Source organism: Aulonocara stuartgranti, assembly GCF_965226115.1.
Source record: "Aulonocara stuartgranti genome assembly, chromosome: 19".
Lineage (NCBI taxonomy): Eukaryota > Metazoa > Chordata > Actinopteri > Cichliformes > Cichlidae > Aulonocara > Aulonocara stuartgranti.
In genome coordinates this window covers 10,332,622-10,354,311 of record NC_138955.1, presented here as the reverse complement: position 1 = coordinate 10,354,311, position 21,690 = coordinate 10,332,622, and the positions used below count along the sequence as shown (strand labels likewise).

General features: G+C 39.5%; 1 protein-coding gene across 1 annotated transcript in view; it reads left to right on the top strand.

The window, feature by feature from the left end:
* mta1 (metastasis associated 1) overlaps window positions 1–21,690 on the top strand; it is a 50,220-nt gene that overhangs the window by 5,903 nt on the left and 22,627 nt on the right. Inside the window, exons 2-3 of the mRNA XM_082516948.1 lie at window positions 3,783–3,850; window positions 8,940–9,033. Of these exons, the coding sequence (XP_082373074.1) occupies window positions 3,783–3,850; window positions 8,940–9,033 (162 nt within the window). The remainder of the gene's footprint in view (window positions 1–3,782; window positions 3,851–8,939; window positions 9,034–21,690) is intronic.

Sequence of the window (21,690 nt, the reverse complement as noted above, 5' to 3'; positions counted from 1 at the left end):
CGAATGTTCAACATGTGGTTCTGCTTCATTTTCTAAAATGGTTATGACGCATTTTGGCTCCTGATTAATGGGTCCCTCTGAGCTGGTGAGCGTTTGAGGGCCGCAGCTACACGTCATCATTTCTCCCCACGCTTTGCCAAGAGACTTGTCCCTATTTTTTTATTTTTTTTTGGTAAATTAGGATTCTTCTTGTAAACATGGACTTTTTTTCCTTTTCATTTTTTTGCAACAAAGGGATTTTCCGTTCTCAGTAGTAATTCATGTGATGATTAGTTGATTGATTATTTACAGCATGGCTATCACAGCGTCCCACAGCAAGTTGGTGTCCTGGAATGTTTTGTTTCCTAATCAATAGTCCAAAAGGGAAAGGTTTTGTTTGTTTATGTAAATAAATTTAAAATCCTTTCTTGCCAATTTCCCTGAGGGAAAAAAAGAGCCAAAGCTTATAATTGAATCTAAATAACTGTTTCTAAATGTGTATGAAATAACTAATTGATTCATGGCTGCACTACAGTACAGCTTGTTCTGTTACAGGCAGGTAGGAATAATGGCCGCAGCAGTCAAGGATTACTTTCATTATATTCTGAAAATTCTTTCATTGAACATTAAATGATTTCAAACTTAAAATGGGAAAATATGTCTTTAAAGAGATTAAAACCGAAATAGATATTTCACTTTTTGTGATGTAAGACTACATGTGAAAGGCGTAAGTCACGTTTCAGAAGCTAAAATAAGTTTCAAGCAGTATTAAATCAAAAAACTGTTTCTGATTACCGGTAGTTTAATTAGCTATTCAGTTTCTGTTCATGCTGAACAAGTTTTTTTTTTTTTTGTTCAAGGATGACTTGACCGTGCTTAATAAAAGGATAGTGTCTTGGTCACTTTCCCGCAGTTTCACAGCCAATCTGGTGATCACAACTAGTCACAAGCCAGTTTCTTCAACCCCTGACCTCCGTGCTGCTGACTCACATGTGTGTCTGAAAGCGAGCAAGTCGGATATCTCGTCTTCATTTTCTTTCTCTGTGTGCCGCTCAATTTCAGCTTGGCCTATTTGATATTCAGCAGCGGGACGGAGATGTCACAGTGGCAGCGGAGTCTAGTAACAAGCTGTTACAGGGTGAAGAGTAGACAGGCATGATGTGACGATCTTTTCCCATCTTGTAGCAATGTTCAACAGTAAAAAGAGGGTTGCTGGAAGACGCAAGTCATAAAATTTGCACTGTGTATGCCTTCTGAATTGCTTTTGCTACTTGGAGGAAGTGCTAAAGTTTTACATCTTCATGCAAATGATGATTGTTCAGTGGCTTAATGCATAGAAAATTTTTTCAAGGGTTTAAATAAAATAAACGTTATCTGCCAACCGTAGCTCTGGAAATTAGAGTTATCTTGCATTACAAAACTTCAGACTGGGCGTGAACCTCTTGTATTCAGTTATAAGTGTGGGTGGAGAGAAGAATACCAATGAGCATAGTGGAGCAAAAGGTTTTCCAGTGGAGAAGTCAAGGTGTGCCCCCTATGTAGATGCAGTGGTTGCTTTGCATTATTATGTGTTAAAGATTAGCGTGGGCGAGACTGTCTCTGAGATAAACTTTCAACGTTTGACTGTTGATTATTGGAAATGTTACAGTCAGCAGACATATTAAATATATACATGTCAGATGTGATGTCATTGGTAGTTCAGTTTATTTTGGTTGTTTGTGAATTGTTAGGAAACTGTTTTCACTCGGGTTCCTCTGCGCCAAAGACAGTGTCTTTACATGCCGTTTTTTCCTCAACAGAGTTGCAGTTAAGAACACCCAAGACAAGACAAAGAAATTCTGTGAATTGGTACAGATTAGTTTGAAAACTGAGTAAAGAGAAAAAAAACATAAAAAAACACTAAACTTTATTCATACTGTCGTTCATGGGAAGGAGCTCTCAGTATGCTCCTCTGGTATTCAACAGGCAAAAGTTTGTTTTGTATCCTCGGTGCCCTATGACATAAATGCATCCTGGCCGTTGCATGGGGAGTACTGAAAGCATACAGTATGTTTGCAGAAACACATTAAATACTGCAATTTATGCATGCCAGGCATACGTATGAAAATAAAGCTCAAGACAGAAAAGAAAATGCAATGCAGAGAAAATGAATTGCAAAAATAATTCTTTAGCAAAACCAATTCTTCAGCTGACTGTGTGTCTTGCGGTCTCTCTGAGCACCCCTACCTTCACCCAATAAGGACCCCAGATAAGTAGTTGCATAAATGATCAATGAAACCTCAAAGAATTCAGTGTTGGAAGTTCCAGCATATAAGCGCTGCAGCTTTTTCTGTTGCAAAGCTTTGAAGAGATCTTATATCCAGTAGTGAAAGCTTCATTTCCTGCTTGGATAATGTGTGTTGTGTAAACCATCTATAGGTTGTTATGTAGATGGAAACATGATATCATCTTACACAAAGTTACAAAATGCCTTTCTAGTCATACTTGTCATTAGTTTAAAAAAAAAAAAAAAAAAGCCAAATGAGTCCTCTGGACTGAGGACGGGGAGGGAGAGGCAAGACTGAGACTAATGCACTGAGACTACATTTACGATTTCAGCAGAAAAAAACTTTATCAATGTCTGAATAATTTATTCAGTTGGTTTTCAAAGATGATGGCTAACAACTTTAGAGTCAAAAATGGAATATCTTCCATATTGGTTGAACTGTTTGGTTGGGCAAAACCATTTGACCAACCACAAAACTGTTTGAAAGCCACCTTTGGGTTTTAAAAGGAAGCTGGAACAGAACGGCTTGATAAATGCGTCTTAGATAATTGTTTTAATTGTGTTTACAATGTTTTGTGTGAGGATTTTTCCTTTAACTGTGGCACTTATTATTGTGCGGGTTAGACTTGGATGTCGTTGCAGATTATGGGTGTGCTAACAGGATGGGTGCATGCCTAAACCAGTTAAGTGTTGGACACAGGAGGAGCAAGAAATGAAGGCAAGAGTCAGTGTATGTTGCGGTTGTGCTGGTGGAATTTTGGGCGATCTCTGGCCTAGTCGGTCAAGAAGACGGGTCTTAGGGGAGCGTGGGGGGATGGGAGGGGGCAGATTTAGGGTGAAGGGAGGATAGCTCCAGCTCCAGGCAACATACCAAGTGTGGGGTATAATCTGACAGCACTCAGCCAAGACACATGCAGGGCTAAGACCAGGCACCCTACCAAGACTGGGGCCTGTGGGGACATCCTGGTGAGAGCTAAGCCTCCAATGGGCCTGGAGTGGTGCCAGGAGCAACACACACACACACGCATACACGTTAACACGAATGCATAGTAAATCCACACACGCGTGGTAAAGCCTGTGCAGTGTCTCTCGTACACCCACACACAAATGCAGACACACTGCGCATACAAACACCACCACACATGGGGAGAATGAATGGAGCAATAAGACAAAGAAAGCATGAGGGCTGGGGAAATACAAGGTTTGCTATTTGAATGGAAGGGTTGGAGAGCCAGTTTTGTTGTTTATGTGCGAGTGTGCATTAGCACGTCAACATCTCATTCTGTCAGACTTCCCAACTACAACAGCAACTGCTGTGTATGAAATTAGCCTAATCGAGTTAAATCAACATTTTGTGTATGTCTCTGCTGCACTTTCCTCTTGACTAATCAAGCTGTCGTTGTGTGGTCCAATTGGAAATTGCCCTGAACGTTTGACTGACCTCACATTGCTAACTGACACTTCTTTGTCTTTCTCTTTCCATTCCCCACTCTGTTTCTTTCTGTTCCTCCTTCTCCTTCTTGCTGTTCCTCTGCAGATTATGTTTATTTTGAGAACTCGTCCAGTAACCCACTGCTGATCAGGAGGATAGAGGAGCTGAACAAGGTGAGTGTGAGTGGGTGTCTGAGGTTGAATTTATACCCTTGAATGCAGCACATATCCCAGCACTGCAAATCGGATATTAATGTCTCTATCTCAAACATTCAAATACACTTTAATGAAGGCACATTTTAACTAATATTAGGTGCTTTTTTGTATATTTAAGTAAAAATAAATAAATGTATCTTGTAATGTAGAATAGTTTTGCCATTAAAATCTATTTTCATTAGCTTTTTTGATATCTGAAGCTACTTTATACTTTCTACAGCTTGTTCAGTGCAAAACTCCTCTTAGGTAGGAGGGGAATATATTAAACTGCCTAATTATTTCTTTCACTGTACATGTGTCATTTCACTTCATAATTTATTAGAGTGAACATAACATCTGAACAAATTGCACTTTGATTACAATGCAAATTTTGGTTTGGGGAATGTTGAAAAGAGGCATGTAATGATAGGCTGATTTATTTATTGAGAGAAACAAAATCATTATCTGTGCTGAAGTGTCCCAGCTTCTGAAGTGTGATGATTTGCAGATTTTTATTGCGTATGCGACAGCAAATAGGCTTTCATTCGGCTTCAGACTTACAGTCATTAAAAAAAGAAAATACAGCCTCTTAAAATTATAAGTTTTATATATCAGGGCATCAGAAAAACTTGGTCTTTTATGGGTCTTAAAATTAGGTAAATGTAACCCCAGAAGAAAAACAAAACATATTACACCATGTCATTATTTAGCAAATATTAAGCCAAAATGCGGGAGCAGCATGTGGAAAGACTAAGTATGTGCTAACTGTGTCCACGGGGATTAAAAGGGGAAGTATCAGCCAGGTGCTCCTAATCAAATTCACTTGATCATCATCAAGTATGGTCACCTCTATAAAAGCAGAAGCTTTGTCAGTTTTTTGGTCTGAAGGATTCAGGTGTGTGTGTTAACACAGTGCCAAGGAAGAAAGATGTCAGCAATGATCTTAATGAATCAAATGTTGCTGTCCATCAATCTGAGTAGGGTTAAAAGTCAATTTCCAAACACTTTGAAGTCCATCGTGCGACAGCGAGAAAGATTATTCACAGTTGCCAGTCTACACTAAAGTGGACATCCCAATAAACTCACTTCAAGGTCAGACCATGTAACGCTTGGAGGAATTGCAGACAACCCAAGAGGCACATTTAAGACACTATATAGGCTTCAGTAATTGACTGGACAAGTATGGCTTGTTTGGAAATTTGCCTCTTATCTTGAAGAGAGAACATGGCAGCATGGCTTGGAGAAGGAAAGTCACATCTGAACAAATCGCCAGGACTTCAGGAACAATATCATTTGGACAGATGAGACTATAGTGAGACAAACTGTCAAGCACGGTGGTAGAAGGGTAGTGATTTTGGCATGCTTTGCAGTCATTGAGTCAACTCCTTTTGTATACCAAAGTATTCTAGAGTTAAATGTGAGGTCATCTAAAGCTTGGCTAAAATTGTGTCACCAGGACAGTGATCCCAAGCACACTAGCAAATCTCTTCCAGAGTGGCTGAAAAGTGAAAAAATCCAAGTGATTCAATGATCCAGACAAAGTCCAGACCTCAGCCTGATTAAAATGCTGTGGTGGGACCTTAAAAGAGCTGTGCATAAATTAATGCCCACAAACCTCAATGAACTGAAGTAACACTGTACGAAGAGTGAGCCCAAGTTCCACCACAACAATGTGACAGACTGATTAAGGCGTACTTAAAATGATTTCTTCAAGTTATTATTGCTAAAAGTGGTTCTTAAAGCTATTGAATCATGGTGTGCAATTAGTTTTTCACACACTGCTTCTGCATTTTGGCTTAATTAAATAATGACACATTGTAAATGCCTTGTGCTGTTTTTCATCTGAGGTTAAATTTACCTGGTTCTTAAGCCTTGTTATGGACTACATTGTTTTTTTTTTAATGCCCAGATATGTAAAGCCTTAGAATTAACAATGGGTGTACTTTTATTTTTTACTGTTAGTGTGTTTTTAGACAATGCACTACTTGAATATGGGATGCTAGTCTTGACAAATTCTACAAACTAGATCTTAATGAAAAGAGAAACCAAATGTTAGTAGACAGATTTTTATTATACTTTTAAATGTATGATTTATGTGGTTCATATAGTAAATGGTATGTTTTTATTCAGCATAATGCAGTAGTGAAAGCAGTATTGCGTTGTAGTGTCACATTAATGATGATGTTGCTGTTAAGGTGTTGGGTAAATCCCAGCCTGCTATTTGGTACGTTGTTCAGTTAAAGAAGCAGAAAAAGAGATGTCTCTGTAGACTAGTTACAGGTGCCGGCTGTCTGTCCCCTGTTCCAGGCCTGCGCTGAATAATATGGAGAGTGTTTAATGTGATTGACACAGAGCTCAGAGTCGGCCTTCTATTCTGTCTGTCACTGTCAGTCTCTCTGCTCCTCGGGGATCTTTGGGTTTCTCTTCCATACGGCCTGAGATGCTGGTTTAGAAAATACAGTGTCTGAGGGAAAACATTTCCATTGATCAAAACTGATAACTGATCAAGTTAACAGTTTAGTCTGAAAATCTTTGTGCCCCAACAAGCTGCAAATCAGTTGGTTTGCCTGCTGATTAAAATGTGAAATAAATATGCAGTGTATAGCTTTCATGTAACTTGCATGCACATTTCTCTGTGTCTATTTATGATACTATTGTGAAAGGAAACTGTATATTTCACTGTTAAAATCACAGATCTTACTTGGGCGTGTTGCTCAGGTATATTAATGGCAGCCAAATTATATTTGAAGCCTCATCGTTTTTCCCAACCTACGCTCCAGGATGCTCCATCATTCTGTATACACCAGTATTTCTTGTTCTGCTCTTGAGGTACTGTGTGAGCTCCAGGGCCACTCTACCCAAAACCTGCATCAGGTGAAGTGCTGGTTCTTGTGCCACCTCATGGAGGCTACAGAGCAGAACAATGACTGCTATGAGCTAGCTGCAAGTTGGTGGATTTGGAGTCTCCCAGCAAGACCAGAGACAAGAGAAGCAGCTGATTGTGTTGCTTAATTATTTGTTGGTTGCAAAGTACTTAGCAAGTAGAATATTTGCAATGGGGCACATGCACCCCCAAGAATATCTAATTCAGTATGAAACACTCCTCATTCTGCTGTCCTATATTTAAACTCTGATCCATTAAAAAAAAAAAAATCCTAGATAGGCCTTGTTTTTCGTTTCTTACACACAAACTCCAATGATAGTGCTGACCATAAATGGCTGTAGTACACTAAATACAGCTCTTACAGCTTAAATGTGCACATACATCATTTATGAAGTGATACTGGAAACGTTAAGATTAACTGTGGTTCATGTGGTTCACTGTGGTATGTGCTGTCACAGGGTGCTGTGGGAGTTTTATTTTTTTCAAAACTTTCTTCATTTTCAAAGAAAATGTTTTATTTTGTAGCCATAAATGGGCCATTTATCTCTCCTCTGTTCTATGGCCTTTTTTTCAAAAATGGAACTGGAAAATTGGATTTTAATTAGGGCTGCCACAAACGATTATTTTGATAGTCGACTAGTCACCGATTATTTTTGCGATTAGTCGACTAATCAGATCATCATCCACTGGACATAAAACTACAGCTTATATAACTATCATTAGCTTACAGCTTTAAGCTTTTAAGGTGCTAACTAAAAATAAAGACAAGATGATAGTTTATTCAATTTTAATGAAATTTGCAGATTGTTTCGGTAAAGTTTAATAAACTCCTTGCTATCTAAAATATAACAGGACACCGGGGTATATTCTCCAGCATCTCACACTTCTGATAATCAGCTGTCTGCTTGACCTTTATTCAGCTGTGTAAAAACTATAACTTTAATCTCAGCCAAACCGATTTACTCAGGAACAAATAAAATACTAAAAAAAAAAAAAAAAGCCAAACAACAACATTTTTAATTTATCTAAGTGACTCATATATATTTAACCTGAGTCGCGAAAGACGGCGGTGGGTTTGAAAACAATTTGCCGGGAGTCCGGTGTTCTCACGGCGCTAGTGACCTAGCCCCCGGCTAGCTATCGAGCTAGTGGGTAACAGACGTCTCCGAAAACGTCGGAGCGCTTTTGAAAATATGTGGTGTCCTGATAAACTGAGCCGATATTTGAGGTTTACACAGCTACATTCTCGCCTGAAAATATGTTAAACGTTTATTTTGTGACCCAGAAAGAATAATAAGAGTAATATTAAAACTAACTAGCTACCGCCATTGTTGGAAACTAAGCTGGGCCGCGCTATGAATTCTGGGACACAGCTACTTCTTCTTCTTCGGGGTTTAACGGCAGCTGGAATCCTTGTACATGCAGTGCTGCCATCTTCTGTTTCAGTCCGTTATTACACTCTTAAATCCTGCTATTATTCCTGCGTCTTTTGCGATCTTACAAAGCTTCAAACGACACGTCGACTATTAAATCAGTCGTCGACGATTTTGATAGTCGACGTAATCGTGACTAGTCGACAAATCGTGGCAGCCCTAATTTTAATTATTTGATGATTGGGAAAGTAGAAAGTCTGCAGAGCTGAAGTGTCTACAGAATGTAAATCTATGTTAGGTGTTCACTTTGTTTGTCATCCCTTCGTTCCTGATACAGTACACAATAAACTCATAAAAAAGTTAGTCAGTGCTCAAAACTTAATGCATAGTGATTTGAAAAAAGGTAAAAGCTATAACTTGGTGTCTAAATTATACTTAGTATCTTTTACACTTTAAATAATCTTACTAGGAGTATTCGTTTCTGTTTTTAGGTAGTATTCAATAAAATATTGTCATGCAGATTTTAATTTAAAAACAGTTCTGTGTGAAAACATCTATGTAGGAATTAATGTAAAGGGAAAAGAGCTGGGCTTGCACAGACAGTCCTCATCACTGCAACACGTGATTTTTTTTCTTCTTTTTTCTTTTTTTGGAGGATTGCTGTGGCCACTTTGTTTTCAGGCAAAGTTAAAAAGCTAGCCTCAGTTATGGGTTTTTCATCTGTGTGCGCGTGCCCGTGCATGCGCGTGTTGGTTCTCTGTGTGAGGCACCACTTGTTGCCATGGTAACGCTGATTGTCTCTGGTTTGCAGACAGCCAATGGGAATGTGGAGGCCAAAGTGGTGTGTTTTTACCGGCGCAGGGACATCTCCAGCACACTCATCGCTCTGGCAGACAAACATGCAAGTGAGTGACCGACCATAACCCAGCCAGCCAAAATCATGCAACAAACAAAACTGCCAACCAGGACATGAAACATTTCTTTCTGACAACCCTCTGCAGTCATATTCCACTGCAAACTTGTGGTACTTTCACATCTAATCGAACAAGATTTCCCTGAACAGAAAAATACAGCTCTGCTTGTTGTTTGGCTTGATTGTAAGCTTGTTTGCACTTCAGATTTTATCAAGGGGTGATACAAAATTGAAGTTTGTTTTCTTTTACCAAGCTGGTCCAGACTTTAGCCCCTCCTCTGATAGACCTACTTGCAGAAAGCATTCGATAAGTTATGTATATCAATATGGTAACGTCTGAGTGTTTGGGTGAGTTTAGTTTGTGCTTGAATATGCTCCTGTCCTTCAGAGCTTGGAGCATTGCTGCTTGGGCTCCATCTCAGGTGCCTTTCGTATGTTTTTATTATTATTTTTTTCTTTTTAAGTTCTGGCTACCAGGAAGTTTAGTCTGAGAGAAGCGCCTTCAAGCGGTGGTTTTAAAAATAGGGAACAGGAAATATAGAAGCTCCGTCAGAGAAACATAGAATGTGATGGTAGCTTTGATAACAGTAAAAGAAAGTAGTGTAAATGAAAACTGTTAACAGGTAACACAAGTATGTCATTTAAAGGCCAAACTATTGAGACTACTAGGTCACGTCCCTCGTGGTCAGTTGGAAATTACGCCTTCAGGGCACTGCTCCAGAGTGCTCCAAAGAAGAAGAGAAGGATACAGGATTTATTGCCACTTAGAGATATTGCTTTTGGCATGACCACCTCTTCTTCCATATTACCTGTTTGACCATGTAAAAGGTGCCTTTTTTTTGGCTCATGGAGGTACATCGAGGTCCCACTATGGGCCTTTTATGAGGTAACTATGCAGTTTGGCTACATATATTTAAGGCACTTAGTCTGTTTTCCTTTAATCTTTGCATTTTCTTCTTATTTTATTGTAATTTTCTAGACATATTTTAACTGAATAAAAACCTGTGCAGTTTGCTTGTTAGTTGAATACGGTTGTAAACCTTGTCTGCAAGCCAACCTTGCCTTGGAAGGTTATATCTATTTTAAATGTAACTTGAAAAGACCTGAGTTCATCCTCATTTGAAACTGTTGTCTATCTATTGTGTGTTTAGTCTTGTGGGAAAATATAATCGCCCACTACTACCCACTACTTAAGTTAGCAATCTGTATCCATGCTGCCACAGCGGAGCATTTGGTTGCCTCGCAACAAGATGGACCTGGGTTCAAACCCAGGAAGGCTAATGCAGCCAATGTAAGAGGTTCTTAATCTCATGGGTTCTCACTGGTTAAATAGAGGCTAAATAGATCTATGAACAGTTATTTTTCATATCGTCTCTCATCAGGAATATGACATTCTCCTATGTCAGTGGTCATGTGGCAGCAATGTAAAAGAATCAAGCAAATCAAATGGTTCATTCTGTACTCATCAGTTACAGTTTTATTATTTTTTTCCGTTTCTTCGAACAAGTAATTTCTCTGACGTCACTCCATTTTTATTGCATGTGTTTTTGACCCGCTTGTAATCCTGAATTACTGATGTACTTTCCAAGGTGACTGACAGAAGGCAACATACTCAGCTGGTTTCTACTATACCTGTTATACAAAAGAGCCGATATAGCTAAGTAGAATAACACATTAGCACTTGCTTTCTCTATGTAATGGAGTGTTTCATTAACAACGGTCCACACTCCTGACATACTCAGGTTCTTTTGGAGGCTCAAAAAGACTTTTGGCTAAAGCAGGTACACTTGGTGTCCAGAGCAGTGTGGCCAGTTTTATCAGGTAGACTTAACATTAATATGAAAGCACTAGGGCTGGGCCATATCATACCGTTCACGGTAATACCGGTATAATGTTGGGCAACGATAAGATGGGTAAAACGTGCATACGCAGTGCCTTTGTTTTCATACGCACATGGCCGAAAAAGGATGGCGGCGACGGAGAATGAGAAGGGCGAAAGCGGATTGTTGAATGAAACGGATGAACCAGAATTGGTTTGTAAAAATGCTGCAACTTCAGTGGTGTGGAACTGGTTTAGCTTTCGTCTGTCAGACACACAACAAAGCACTATTTTTGGTAGAGCATGCTAGAGGCCGTCGTTATTACCCTGTTCTTTGGAAAATACGGCACACTTAAAATCAATCCTTTGATTTTTCTGAAAATCGACAGTGCCCCTTATAATCCCGTGTGCCTTATGTATGAATTCTGGTTGTGTTTACTGACCTCGAAACGATTTTATGTCGTACACGGCGCTCGAAAATCTGTCAAATGTTTTAGTACAACTTTGCTAAGCTACGAACCCGCACCGCTTGATGGATTATCGGAGCATTACGGCTATCGTAGGCAGGAGCCTCGTGGAATGATACGTACTGTGCTTCAACATAATATTACTGTATTGTGTGTGTATAACCTCTTTTTTTTTTTTAAGTTTTGTAGATATTATACATGTTTATGCTGAGGATCTGTTGGCCAGTTTCCACTGGAAATGCCTTTTGGTTAAACTGTCAGCAATTTGCATTTGCACTGTTAAATTTTTGACATAACACATAAAAAACAGATGCTTGATGGTTTTTTTTTTTTTTTTTTTTTTTTGCACTAATAAAGTTGTGGAGTTATAAAGTATTTTGTCTAGTGTCAATTATATCGTTATCGCAAATTTTCAAATGTATATCATGATAAATATTTTTGGTCATATCGCCCTGCTCTAGAAAGCACTCGTAAAACAGATCCGGCTAAAGCAAATAGAAAAAATCTTTGCATGTTATTTGACGTCCATTTTTTCTTGTGATAACCAGCAGTGGAAACACTGACATCCTTTAGTCGAGACCAGCAAAACCAGCCACCAGACTTTGTCTGGGTGTGGCAGGATAAATGTTAGCTCTTCGGGTGTGAAAGTGTGTGTGCGTGTGCGTGCGTGTCTGAGAGCTAGTATCCTGTTAGTGTGTGAATGTATGTGTGTGTGCGTGTGTGTGTGTCTGTGTCTTAACCACAGCGTCTACTGAGGAGGCCTGGGGGTTGTAACCATGGCAGAAGGGGATTGTTTATTCTGCTGGACCACACAGCATCAGCTTCTTAGTGTGGCATTCTCTTAAGAAGGTCTGATTATTTTTGATGTTTTTGTTCTTGCTCTGGTGTTGATTGAAAAGGAAATATGCTCTTATTGTATATTGGAAAGAGTCATTAAATATTGCTATTTCGGTATTTTTGTGGATCGCTTGTATCCTCTCTCTGGTTTCTTGATAAATAAATATGAATGTATAATCAGGGTTGCAGTGTTAAAAACAATACTCCAATAAAGCTAGCGTTATATGGAAGTTGCACTGTGCTGATGGATATTGCATTATGAATGTTGCATCAGTGGACTGTTCCTATATAGAGCTCTCTACCAGCTGCAGTTCAGTGAGGGGGCTTCTAGACATTTTCAATATGTAAAAAAAAATGCATGTAAGGAATTGCTGTGCACCCCATGGGTGTGGGCTGCATCCTGTCTGCATTTATGTAGCTGCAGCCCCACTTTGGCTGAGTGTATATGTGCGTCTGCATGCTTGTGTGGGTCCGCGTGTTATATGTGCATGATGTACTTGAGTTTTTAGCTCTGGGCCCTGTCGGAGGAATTGCTGAAGGGGTGCATTTAATTCAGTTTCGTTGTGGACCAGCGGAGGATGGCGGTGGTGTGTGTGTGCTTTTAATGTGTGTCTGCTGTGAGTCATTGATCAAATATTTTGCTTGCAAAGATTCAGAGCACTCCCTCAATGGGGCCTCCGAATCCAGTGGTAGCCCCTCCCCTGTGAGTGAAGCAGGCTCCTGAGTGGTCAGACTCTGTGGCAGATTTGGCATTTTACCTCCACGGCCCCTCCTTCCACACATTTGAATTTGCCATGACTCAAACCTTTTTTCTATTTTGGAGATGTCGCTCCTTGCTTCTATAAACAATAGGAAACACTGTTGCCAGTGAAATGATGCACAGAAAGTTGAATCAGCTTGACTAAAATCAAGCAGGTCTTCGGCTAACGTTATGTTACATCAACCTCCCCCCCTTTTTTTTTTTAATTTTTTTTTTTTAAGGCTAAAATAATGTTCAAAAACAATGGAATATTCTTTTTATTATGTTTTAATGTCGAATAACTAAGTGCATGGTATAGGAGTTTGCACATCGTCACTTACACAGTTAGAAAGTCATAAGCTTTTACTGTGAGTAATAGCCTGATCAACTGTAGCTATTCAGACTGTTTTTGGCTTGTTTCTTTGTACAGCAGTGACTTAACCCACTGCAGGACTCGCACGTTACCTACTGTAAGCAAATAATAAACAAAAGAAATGTATATTTTATGAAAAAGTGTATAGTCTATAGGAATATTTATTCTTTTTGCCTTCATGAAATGCTGACATGTAGCTGTACAGATGGTTGTATACCATATGGATTTTGCAGAATAATGCAGGTAGCAGTCATTTTCAATATGCTGTAAACAAATAAATGAAAACCTATGAAATTAAATTCGTATCTCCTTTTTCTTCAACCTGGTTCAAGTGGTTTACTGTTTGTTGCTGAAAGATATGCCTCTGGAATGAACATAACTGCTTTTTATTTTTAATGACCTTGTTTTCTGCATGTATTTACAAGCACGCACGAAAAGAAATATCTGCCAAAACTGCATTTCGTCAGCTATTCAAACTTTTGCACACACAGCAACAGCCAGATTATTCTAATTCTGTTTCCTACTTCCTTATGTTTCCTACAAAAGCTGGTAGTCTTTAGATATGCTATTGACACTGCATAGCAGTTTGAAAGACACTGTTCACCGTGTCTACTGCACTGCTGTAGAAATGATCTTAAACATGTGACCACGTTTAAACGGGTGGCGCAGTGAGAAGATTCTGGGTTGGAACCTATTGGCTAGGTGTACTGTATTTGGGCACACAGTCTAAAGACATCCTTGTTAGGTGAACTGCTAATTCTGTATTGGCTTTAGGTGTGGATATAAGCTTGAATGATTGCATGTTTCTCTATATTAGCTTTGTGATGGGCTGGTGTGCTGTACATGGTTTACTTGACCTCTAACCTAGAGTCAGGTGAAATAGTCTCCAACCCCTTGTGACCCTAAAGTGGATCGATGTATTGTTGATGGCATATTTTTCTTTCTCAACATCTGATTGAATAAGTTATTCTAGTCATTTTAATAGTTTATTTTACTGGAAGAAGGTCAATCTATATGCAGCGCTGTACATACCTTATTCAAATGGTACATCTTAAGCTCACATACATGCATCACTTGTTCCTAAGCCTTTGAAATGTGAGAAGGGGGGGCCTCCATGTTGCAGTCATGGCTTGAATCTCTAGAAGACATGATTTATTATTTTGTGACTGTAAAGGCACTTTTGTGGTTTTTCCTTCCAGCCAGAGTCAAATGAACATTAACCAGTCAAACCACATAATTTAAAACAATGTACATGGGGATTTGCTTCTTATGTCTCTTGGTAGTTACATGTGCTTGAATTTCTGAATCTCTTCATTCACTGTAGAACACTTGTCTGTTGTATCCTTAACCCTTTCCTTGAGCTATAGGGATAAAATGTGGTCTGCTGCAACGACTGAACAACATCCAGGATGATTTTTGTGGTTTGAGGGGGAAAAAACAAAACAATGCACAAGCAGAACTTGAGTGAATGCATTCTGGAGCTGAAGTCCCATTGTAACCGTTATGCAACCGGCACAAAAAATGATCGGCACTCCAACACTGCGATGTCGTCTTCTTCCTTTCTTTCTTTTTTTTTTTTTTTTTTTTTCTTCAGCTGACTGTGTTGTTGTTACTCTTACTTGGACTGTGCTGTAAAACGGGGGGTGGGAACATCATCTTGATCGTGCGCTTGAGTGAGTGGGAAAGGCGTTCAAAATCACAGTACTTTTTCTTGTTCATCTTAACCTATGACGAGGCAGATCTAAAGATGTCTATCTCAAGATTTATTTGAAATGGGTGTTACGCAGCACATAAAATGCTGTGTCTAGTCATTGATCATGTGGTGGGAGTTTAGGTGTGGTTACTGCTATTTTTGTAGTAGCAGTTAACAACAATAGCAAAAATTCAAGTAACTTGAATGACTAGATTGCAAAAAGATGTTGTAGAGCAGCTCACCATGTAAGCGTGAGGGTTTCACCCACATTTGCAAATAAAAATAGATTTTTTTTTGGGAACACATGTATGAACATAAAGTAGTACAACATTGAGCACAAGTAGGCCCCAGGTTTCTCAACAAAAAACTGAAATACAGCAACAGCAGTGACAATGCTGTCATTGTTTAATGTGGAGTCTGTCTACACACAAATAGTGTAGAGTAAAGAGGCGGAGCTGTTACTGAGACAGTGAGCTCAGGTGGAGGGAAAAAACAGCACTTGCAATTGGAATCAACTTTAAAATCTTTACTGGGAAAAAAACAACTGTTCAAAAAGCTCCAAAGTGAAGAAAAGCAAAGAAGAAAAGCAAAATCTAAAGGGGGATATGGGGTGTACACTTTTATTTCAAGGGTTTTGTAACATTATTCAGCAGACCTATTATATAAAGATAATAAAGTTAAATAATGTTTTTTTCCACAGGCCATTGAAAGTATATATTTTTAATATATACTAATATATTACGGCAGTAATGACAACGTGAATCATAATTCACTTCGGCAGTAATGACACCCGGTTACGCCAATCGGAGGTCACTAAAATCAATATTGAATCGGTGTGCAACTTTGTCAAAACAATGTCGGACTCTGTAGTTTTCTCTGGTCCCCTCCCCAATCAGACCAGGAGTGCATGTTCAGCTGCATGTTCTCCTTAAATTGCTGGCTGTCTGAGTGGTGTCCCGGAAACGATGTGGGCTTCATAGATAATTGGCAAACCTTCTGGAGGAAACCTGGTCTTGTTAGGAGAGACGGCATCCATCCCACTTTGGATGGAGCAACTCTCATTTCTAGAAATATGGACAAATTTATTAAACCCACCAAAATATGACTATCCAGAGTTGGGACCAGGAAGCAGAGTTGCAGTTTTACACGCCTCTCTGCAGCTTCTCTCATCCTGCTACCCCCCCCAAAAACCCATCTCCATAGAGACTGTGTCAGCTCCCAAAAATACAAAAAACAAACTAAAAACCAGCAACAAACAACTTAAACATAAAAAATCACAAAGAAAGAACAATACAGTATCCACATCTGAACCAAAGAGTGAAACAGTGAAATGTGGATTGTTAACCCTCTGGGGTCGCCAGACGCGCTGGCGCGTCAAAATCACATGACCAATTTAAGACGACACAACTACAAGATGCAGCGAGTCAGAGTCTCCGTTTCAACTTGGGTCGAAAGTGCGGACTTCAAACTATATACCAGTTTTTGAATTGTGTCGATGGGCTACGTAAAACCAGTTATGATGAAAAATGCACGTTTTTTTCCTGAACAAAACAGTGGTGTTTACAGCGGGAAGGACGGTAAAAACAGCGTTTTCTACAGACATCGCTAGCAAACACTCTCTACTTGTGTGTGAAAAAAGAAAAAAATACCCCTTCCCTATTGGTGTTAGTTTACCATGTCAGCCAATCAAAAAAATGATTTGGCAACATGTGACACTTGGTGGTTTAGGAAGAAGGGGAAGATTTTTAGGAGTGACACCCCTGACGGAAAGCAGGTGAGCGAAAGAACGAGAGAGAGAGCGAGTTTTCATATGTGAGACATTAGTGACGTTTAGCGTGTTTGGAGGCTGTAGTTAGTGTGCTGTGTAGTTATTGTTTTGTATTGTGTGTCAGTTATACTGCTGAATTTCATATTTGCTCTAAAAAAGCCGTCAAAGGCAGATTCCAGTGTAAACGCTGTTCCCACATGGAAAACAGGACTGATCCACCTCCTGCTGTCAGACCTGTAGGGTTTAGGCCTTTGGTGTTCTACTCTGTCTTATACTGAACACAAACTACATTTTTTGGACTGGCACAAATAATTTGTGTGCCTTCTTATTTGATGCAGCACACCTGATTGTTCTGTAAATAGATTTAAATGGTTATATAAAAAATGCCTGAGGCCTTGGCTGCATTTTTAGGTAAATAGTACCATATAACTTTGTTTGCAAAACTTTTTAGATTTTTAGAAATGTACAATTTCTATTTGCATTTCAAGTTATGAAATTGATTCGTTAAACATGTTTGTGGGTTTTACAGTAAAAAATCTAACTTTTTTCTACTCAAATTTTGAATTTTTTGTCCTAATTTAGATCAACTGTCATAATATAGTATACCAAAATGAAAAAATAACTCAAATTTCAGATATTTGAGATTGTGCAGAAAATAATGATACCAAACAAGGCAAGAAAAACATATTTTAAAGGTGAAATATAGAGGTAAAATCAAAAGTAGTCAAAAACGGCCAATTATACCCTGGACCCCAGAGGGTTAAATATTAGGTCTCTCTCTCCTCCAAGTCTCTGTTAGTACATGACTTAATAATTGATCAACAAATCAATTTACTCTGCCTTACAGAAACCTGGTTGCAGCAGGATGATTATGTTAGTTTAAATGAATCAACACCCCCGAGTCATTCTAACTACCAGAAATCTCGAAGCACAGGCCGAGGGGGCGGTGTGGCAGCAATTTTTCACACCAGCCTATTAATTAATGAAAGACAAAGACAGACTTTTAATTCATTTGAAAGCCTGATGCTTAGCCTTGCCCACCCCAGCTGTAAAACTCAGATGATAACAAGTAAGACTGGTTTCTATCGTCCACCTTGGCCTTACACAGAGTTTCTGTCTGATTTCTCAGACTTTTCAGACGTATTTTTGAAAACGCAGCTGTTTCGTCCACAAGTAAACGGTGTTTGGACTCACCGAAAACTGAGATTTTTTTTTTAAAAACTCCTTTTTTGAGTTTACATGTGGACGAGGAATACAGAGTTCGCCACGCAACGTCAAAGGTATGTGCCTTTTTTCATGGCACGCTGTACGCCACGTTATTGTTTACATGAGATGAATTGCAGAATGGCAGATGGAGACAAAATACTGTTAATCTGACTATCTGCAGGTTTTACACGCTTACATACACACGAAGTTAATGTCCCTTCATTTACAAAGGCAGAGGTGTCACGATGTGATTATTTTACGTGTAGTTGTTTTTTTTCCTGTGTAAAAATATTCAACATTGCTATCAATACATTTTTCAGATCACAAATCGTGGCAGGATCAGCCTGACATTATTTGTATCCCGCTGTAACTTTACTGTATAAAGAGCTAACATCTCCAAAATGTCAGGAGTCGTTAGTCATTACAAGAAGTGTTTGTGAACTAAAAATCACAGATGTGGCATACTGTTTGTCCGTGATTTAAACAGACCAGCGCTGCTCCCGACGAAGGGAAAAGCAATCCTGCAGGGGAGACCTACCTTGGCACTTGTGCAGGTGAAGCCAAAGGGAAGATATGCTTCACTATATTTTCTAGTCTTTGGCTTAGAATGAAGTTGGTTTGGAAACATATTCAGCTATGCTTCATCTCCTGCTTTGCGTTTCTGTATACGCCCATGCTAGCAGTGTCCAAGCGTTTTGTCCCCCCCCCCTCCCCCCCTTTTCATCCCGCGCCCCCCCCTGCGGGCCCCACACTTTGGGATGGTCTGCTCTAGACCTTGTTTTAACATATGGCATAGAAACTGAACTTTTAACAGTGTTTCCTGAAAGCCCTCTCCCGTCTGATCATTTCCTGATAACATTTACATTTTACAATAATTGATTACACAGCAGTGGAGAGTAGACTTTGTCACAGTAGATGTCTTTCTGAAAGCGCTGTAACTAAGTTTAAGAATATAATCCACCCACTGTTATCATCTTCAATGCCCTGTACCAACACAGAGCAGAGCAGCTATCTGAACGCTACTCCAACAGAGGTCGATCATCTTGTTAATAATTTTACTTCCTCACTACGTACAACTCTGGATACTGTAGCTCCAGTGAAAACTAAGGTCTCTAATCAGAAGTACCTGACTCCGTGGTATAATTCTCAAACACGTACCCTAAAGCAGATGACTCGTAAGCTGGAGAGGAAATGGCGTGTCACAAATTTAGAGGATCATCATTTAGCCTGGAGAAATAGTTTGCTGCTTTATAAGAAAGCCCTCCGCAAAGCCAGAACATCTTACTATTCATCACTGATTGAAGACAATAAGAACAACCCCAGGTTTCTCTTCAGCACTGTAGCCAGGCTGACAAAAAGTCAGAGCACTTTTGAGCCAACCATCCCTTTAATGTTAACTAGTAATGACTTCATGAACTTCTTCACCAATAAAATTTTTATAATTAGAGGAAAAATTACCAATAATCATCCCACAGATGTAATATTATCTACAGCTACTCTTAGTACCACTGATGTTAAGTTAGACTCTTTTTCTCCAATTGATCTTTCTGAGTTAACTTCAATAATTACTTCCTCCAAACCATCAACGTGTCTTTTACACCCCATTCCTACAAAACTGCTCAAAGAAATCCTTTCATTAATTCTTCGATCTTAAATATGATCAACCTATCTCTAATAATCGGCTATGTACCACAGGCCTTCAAGCTGGCTGTAGTTAAACCTTTACTCAAAAAGCCATCTCTAGACCCAGCAGTCTTAGCTAATTATAGGCCAATCTCCAACCTTCCTTTCATATCAAACATCCTTGAAAGAGTAGTTGTCAAACAGCTAACAGATCATCTGCAGAGGAATGGGTTATTTGAAGAGTTTCAGTCAGCTTTCAGAACTCATCACAGCACAGAAACAGCTTTAGTGAAGGTTACAAACGACCTTTATATGGCCTCTGACAGTGGACTCATCTCTGTGCTTGTCCTGCTAGACCTTAGTGCAGCGTTCGATACTGTTGATCATAATATCCTATTAGAGCGATTAGAACATGCTGTAGGTATTACAGGTACTGCACTCCAGTGGTTTGTATCATATCTATCTAATAGACTACAATTTGTACATGTAAATGGAGAGTCCTTTTCACACACTGAGGTTAATTATGGAGTTCCACAGGGTTTGGTGCTAGGACCAATACTGTTTACATTATACATGCTTCCCTTTGGCAGCATCATTAGAAGACATAGAATAAATTTTCACTGCTATGCAGATGACAACCAGCTCTATCTATCCATGAAGCCAGATAACACACACCAATTAGTTAAACTGCAGGAATGTCTTGAAGACATAAAGACCTGGATGGCTGCTAACTTTCTGCTTCTTAATTCAGATAAAACTGAGGTTACTGTACTCGGCCCTGAAAAGCTTAGAAATATGGTATCTAACCAGATTCTTACTCTGGATGGCATTACCTTGGCCTCCAGTAACGCTGTGAGGAACCTTGGAGTCATTTTTGACCAGGATATGTCCTTCAATGCACATATTAAACAAATATGTAAGACTGCTCTCTTCCATTTGCGCAACATCTCTAAAGTTAGAAATATCCTGTCTCAGAGTGACGCTGAAAAACTAGTTCATGCATTTATTACTTCCAGGCTGGACTACTGTAATTCATTATTATCAGGATGTCCAAAAAACTCCCTGAAAAGCCTTCAACTAATCCAAAATGCTGCAGCAAGAGTACTGACAGGGACTAGAAAGAGAGAGCAGATTTCTCCTGTTTTGGCTTCCCTTCATTGGCTTCCTGTTAAATCCAGAATTGAATTCAAAACCCTGCTCCTCACATACAAGGTCTTAAATAATCAGGCCCCATCTTATCTTAATGACCTTGTAGTACCATATCACTCTATTAGAGCACTTCGCTCTCGCTCTGCAGGCTTACTTGTTGTTCCTAGAGTATTTAAAAGTAGAATGGGAGGGACAGCCTTCAGTTTTCAGGCCCCTCTTCTGTGGAACCAGCTTCCAGTTTGGATTCGGGAGACAGACACTATCTCTACTTTTAAGATTAGGCTTAAAACTTTCCTTTTTGCTAAAGCATATAGTTAGGGCTGGACCAGGTGACCCTGAATCCTCCCTTAGTTATGCTGCAATAGACGTAGGCTGCCGGGGATTCCCATGATGCATTGAGTTTTTCCTTTCCAGTCACCTTTCTCACTCACTATGTGTTAACAGACCTCTCTGCATTGAATCATATCTTTTATTAACCTCTGTCTCTCTTCCACAGCATGTCTTTTATCCTGTCTTCCTTCTCTCACCCCAACTGGTCGCAGCAGATGACCGCCCCTCCCTGAGCCTGGTTCTGCCGGAGGTTTCTTCTTGTTAAAAGGGAGTTTTTCCTTCCCACTGTCGCCAAAGTGTTTGCTCATAGGGGGTCATATGATTGTTGGGTTTTTCTCTGTATCTATGAAGCGCCTTGAGGCGACTTTTGTTGTGATTTGGCGCTATATAAATAAAATTGAATTGAATTAAACTGAATTTCACAGTAAAACTCTGAGCCAATGACCTGGTGCTGTTACTCAGGACACTGAATTATTATTAACATTAATTATTAACATCTACACCATCACAACCTCTGCTTTCTGCAGCAGGAGGCGCTTCTTAAGAGCACATGGCAGTCCTCAGTTCTGAGAACGGTCAGATGAAGCTACCACATGCTTAAAGGCTTATAGACACACAAAGTCACTCACTGGTACACTTAAACAT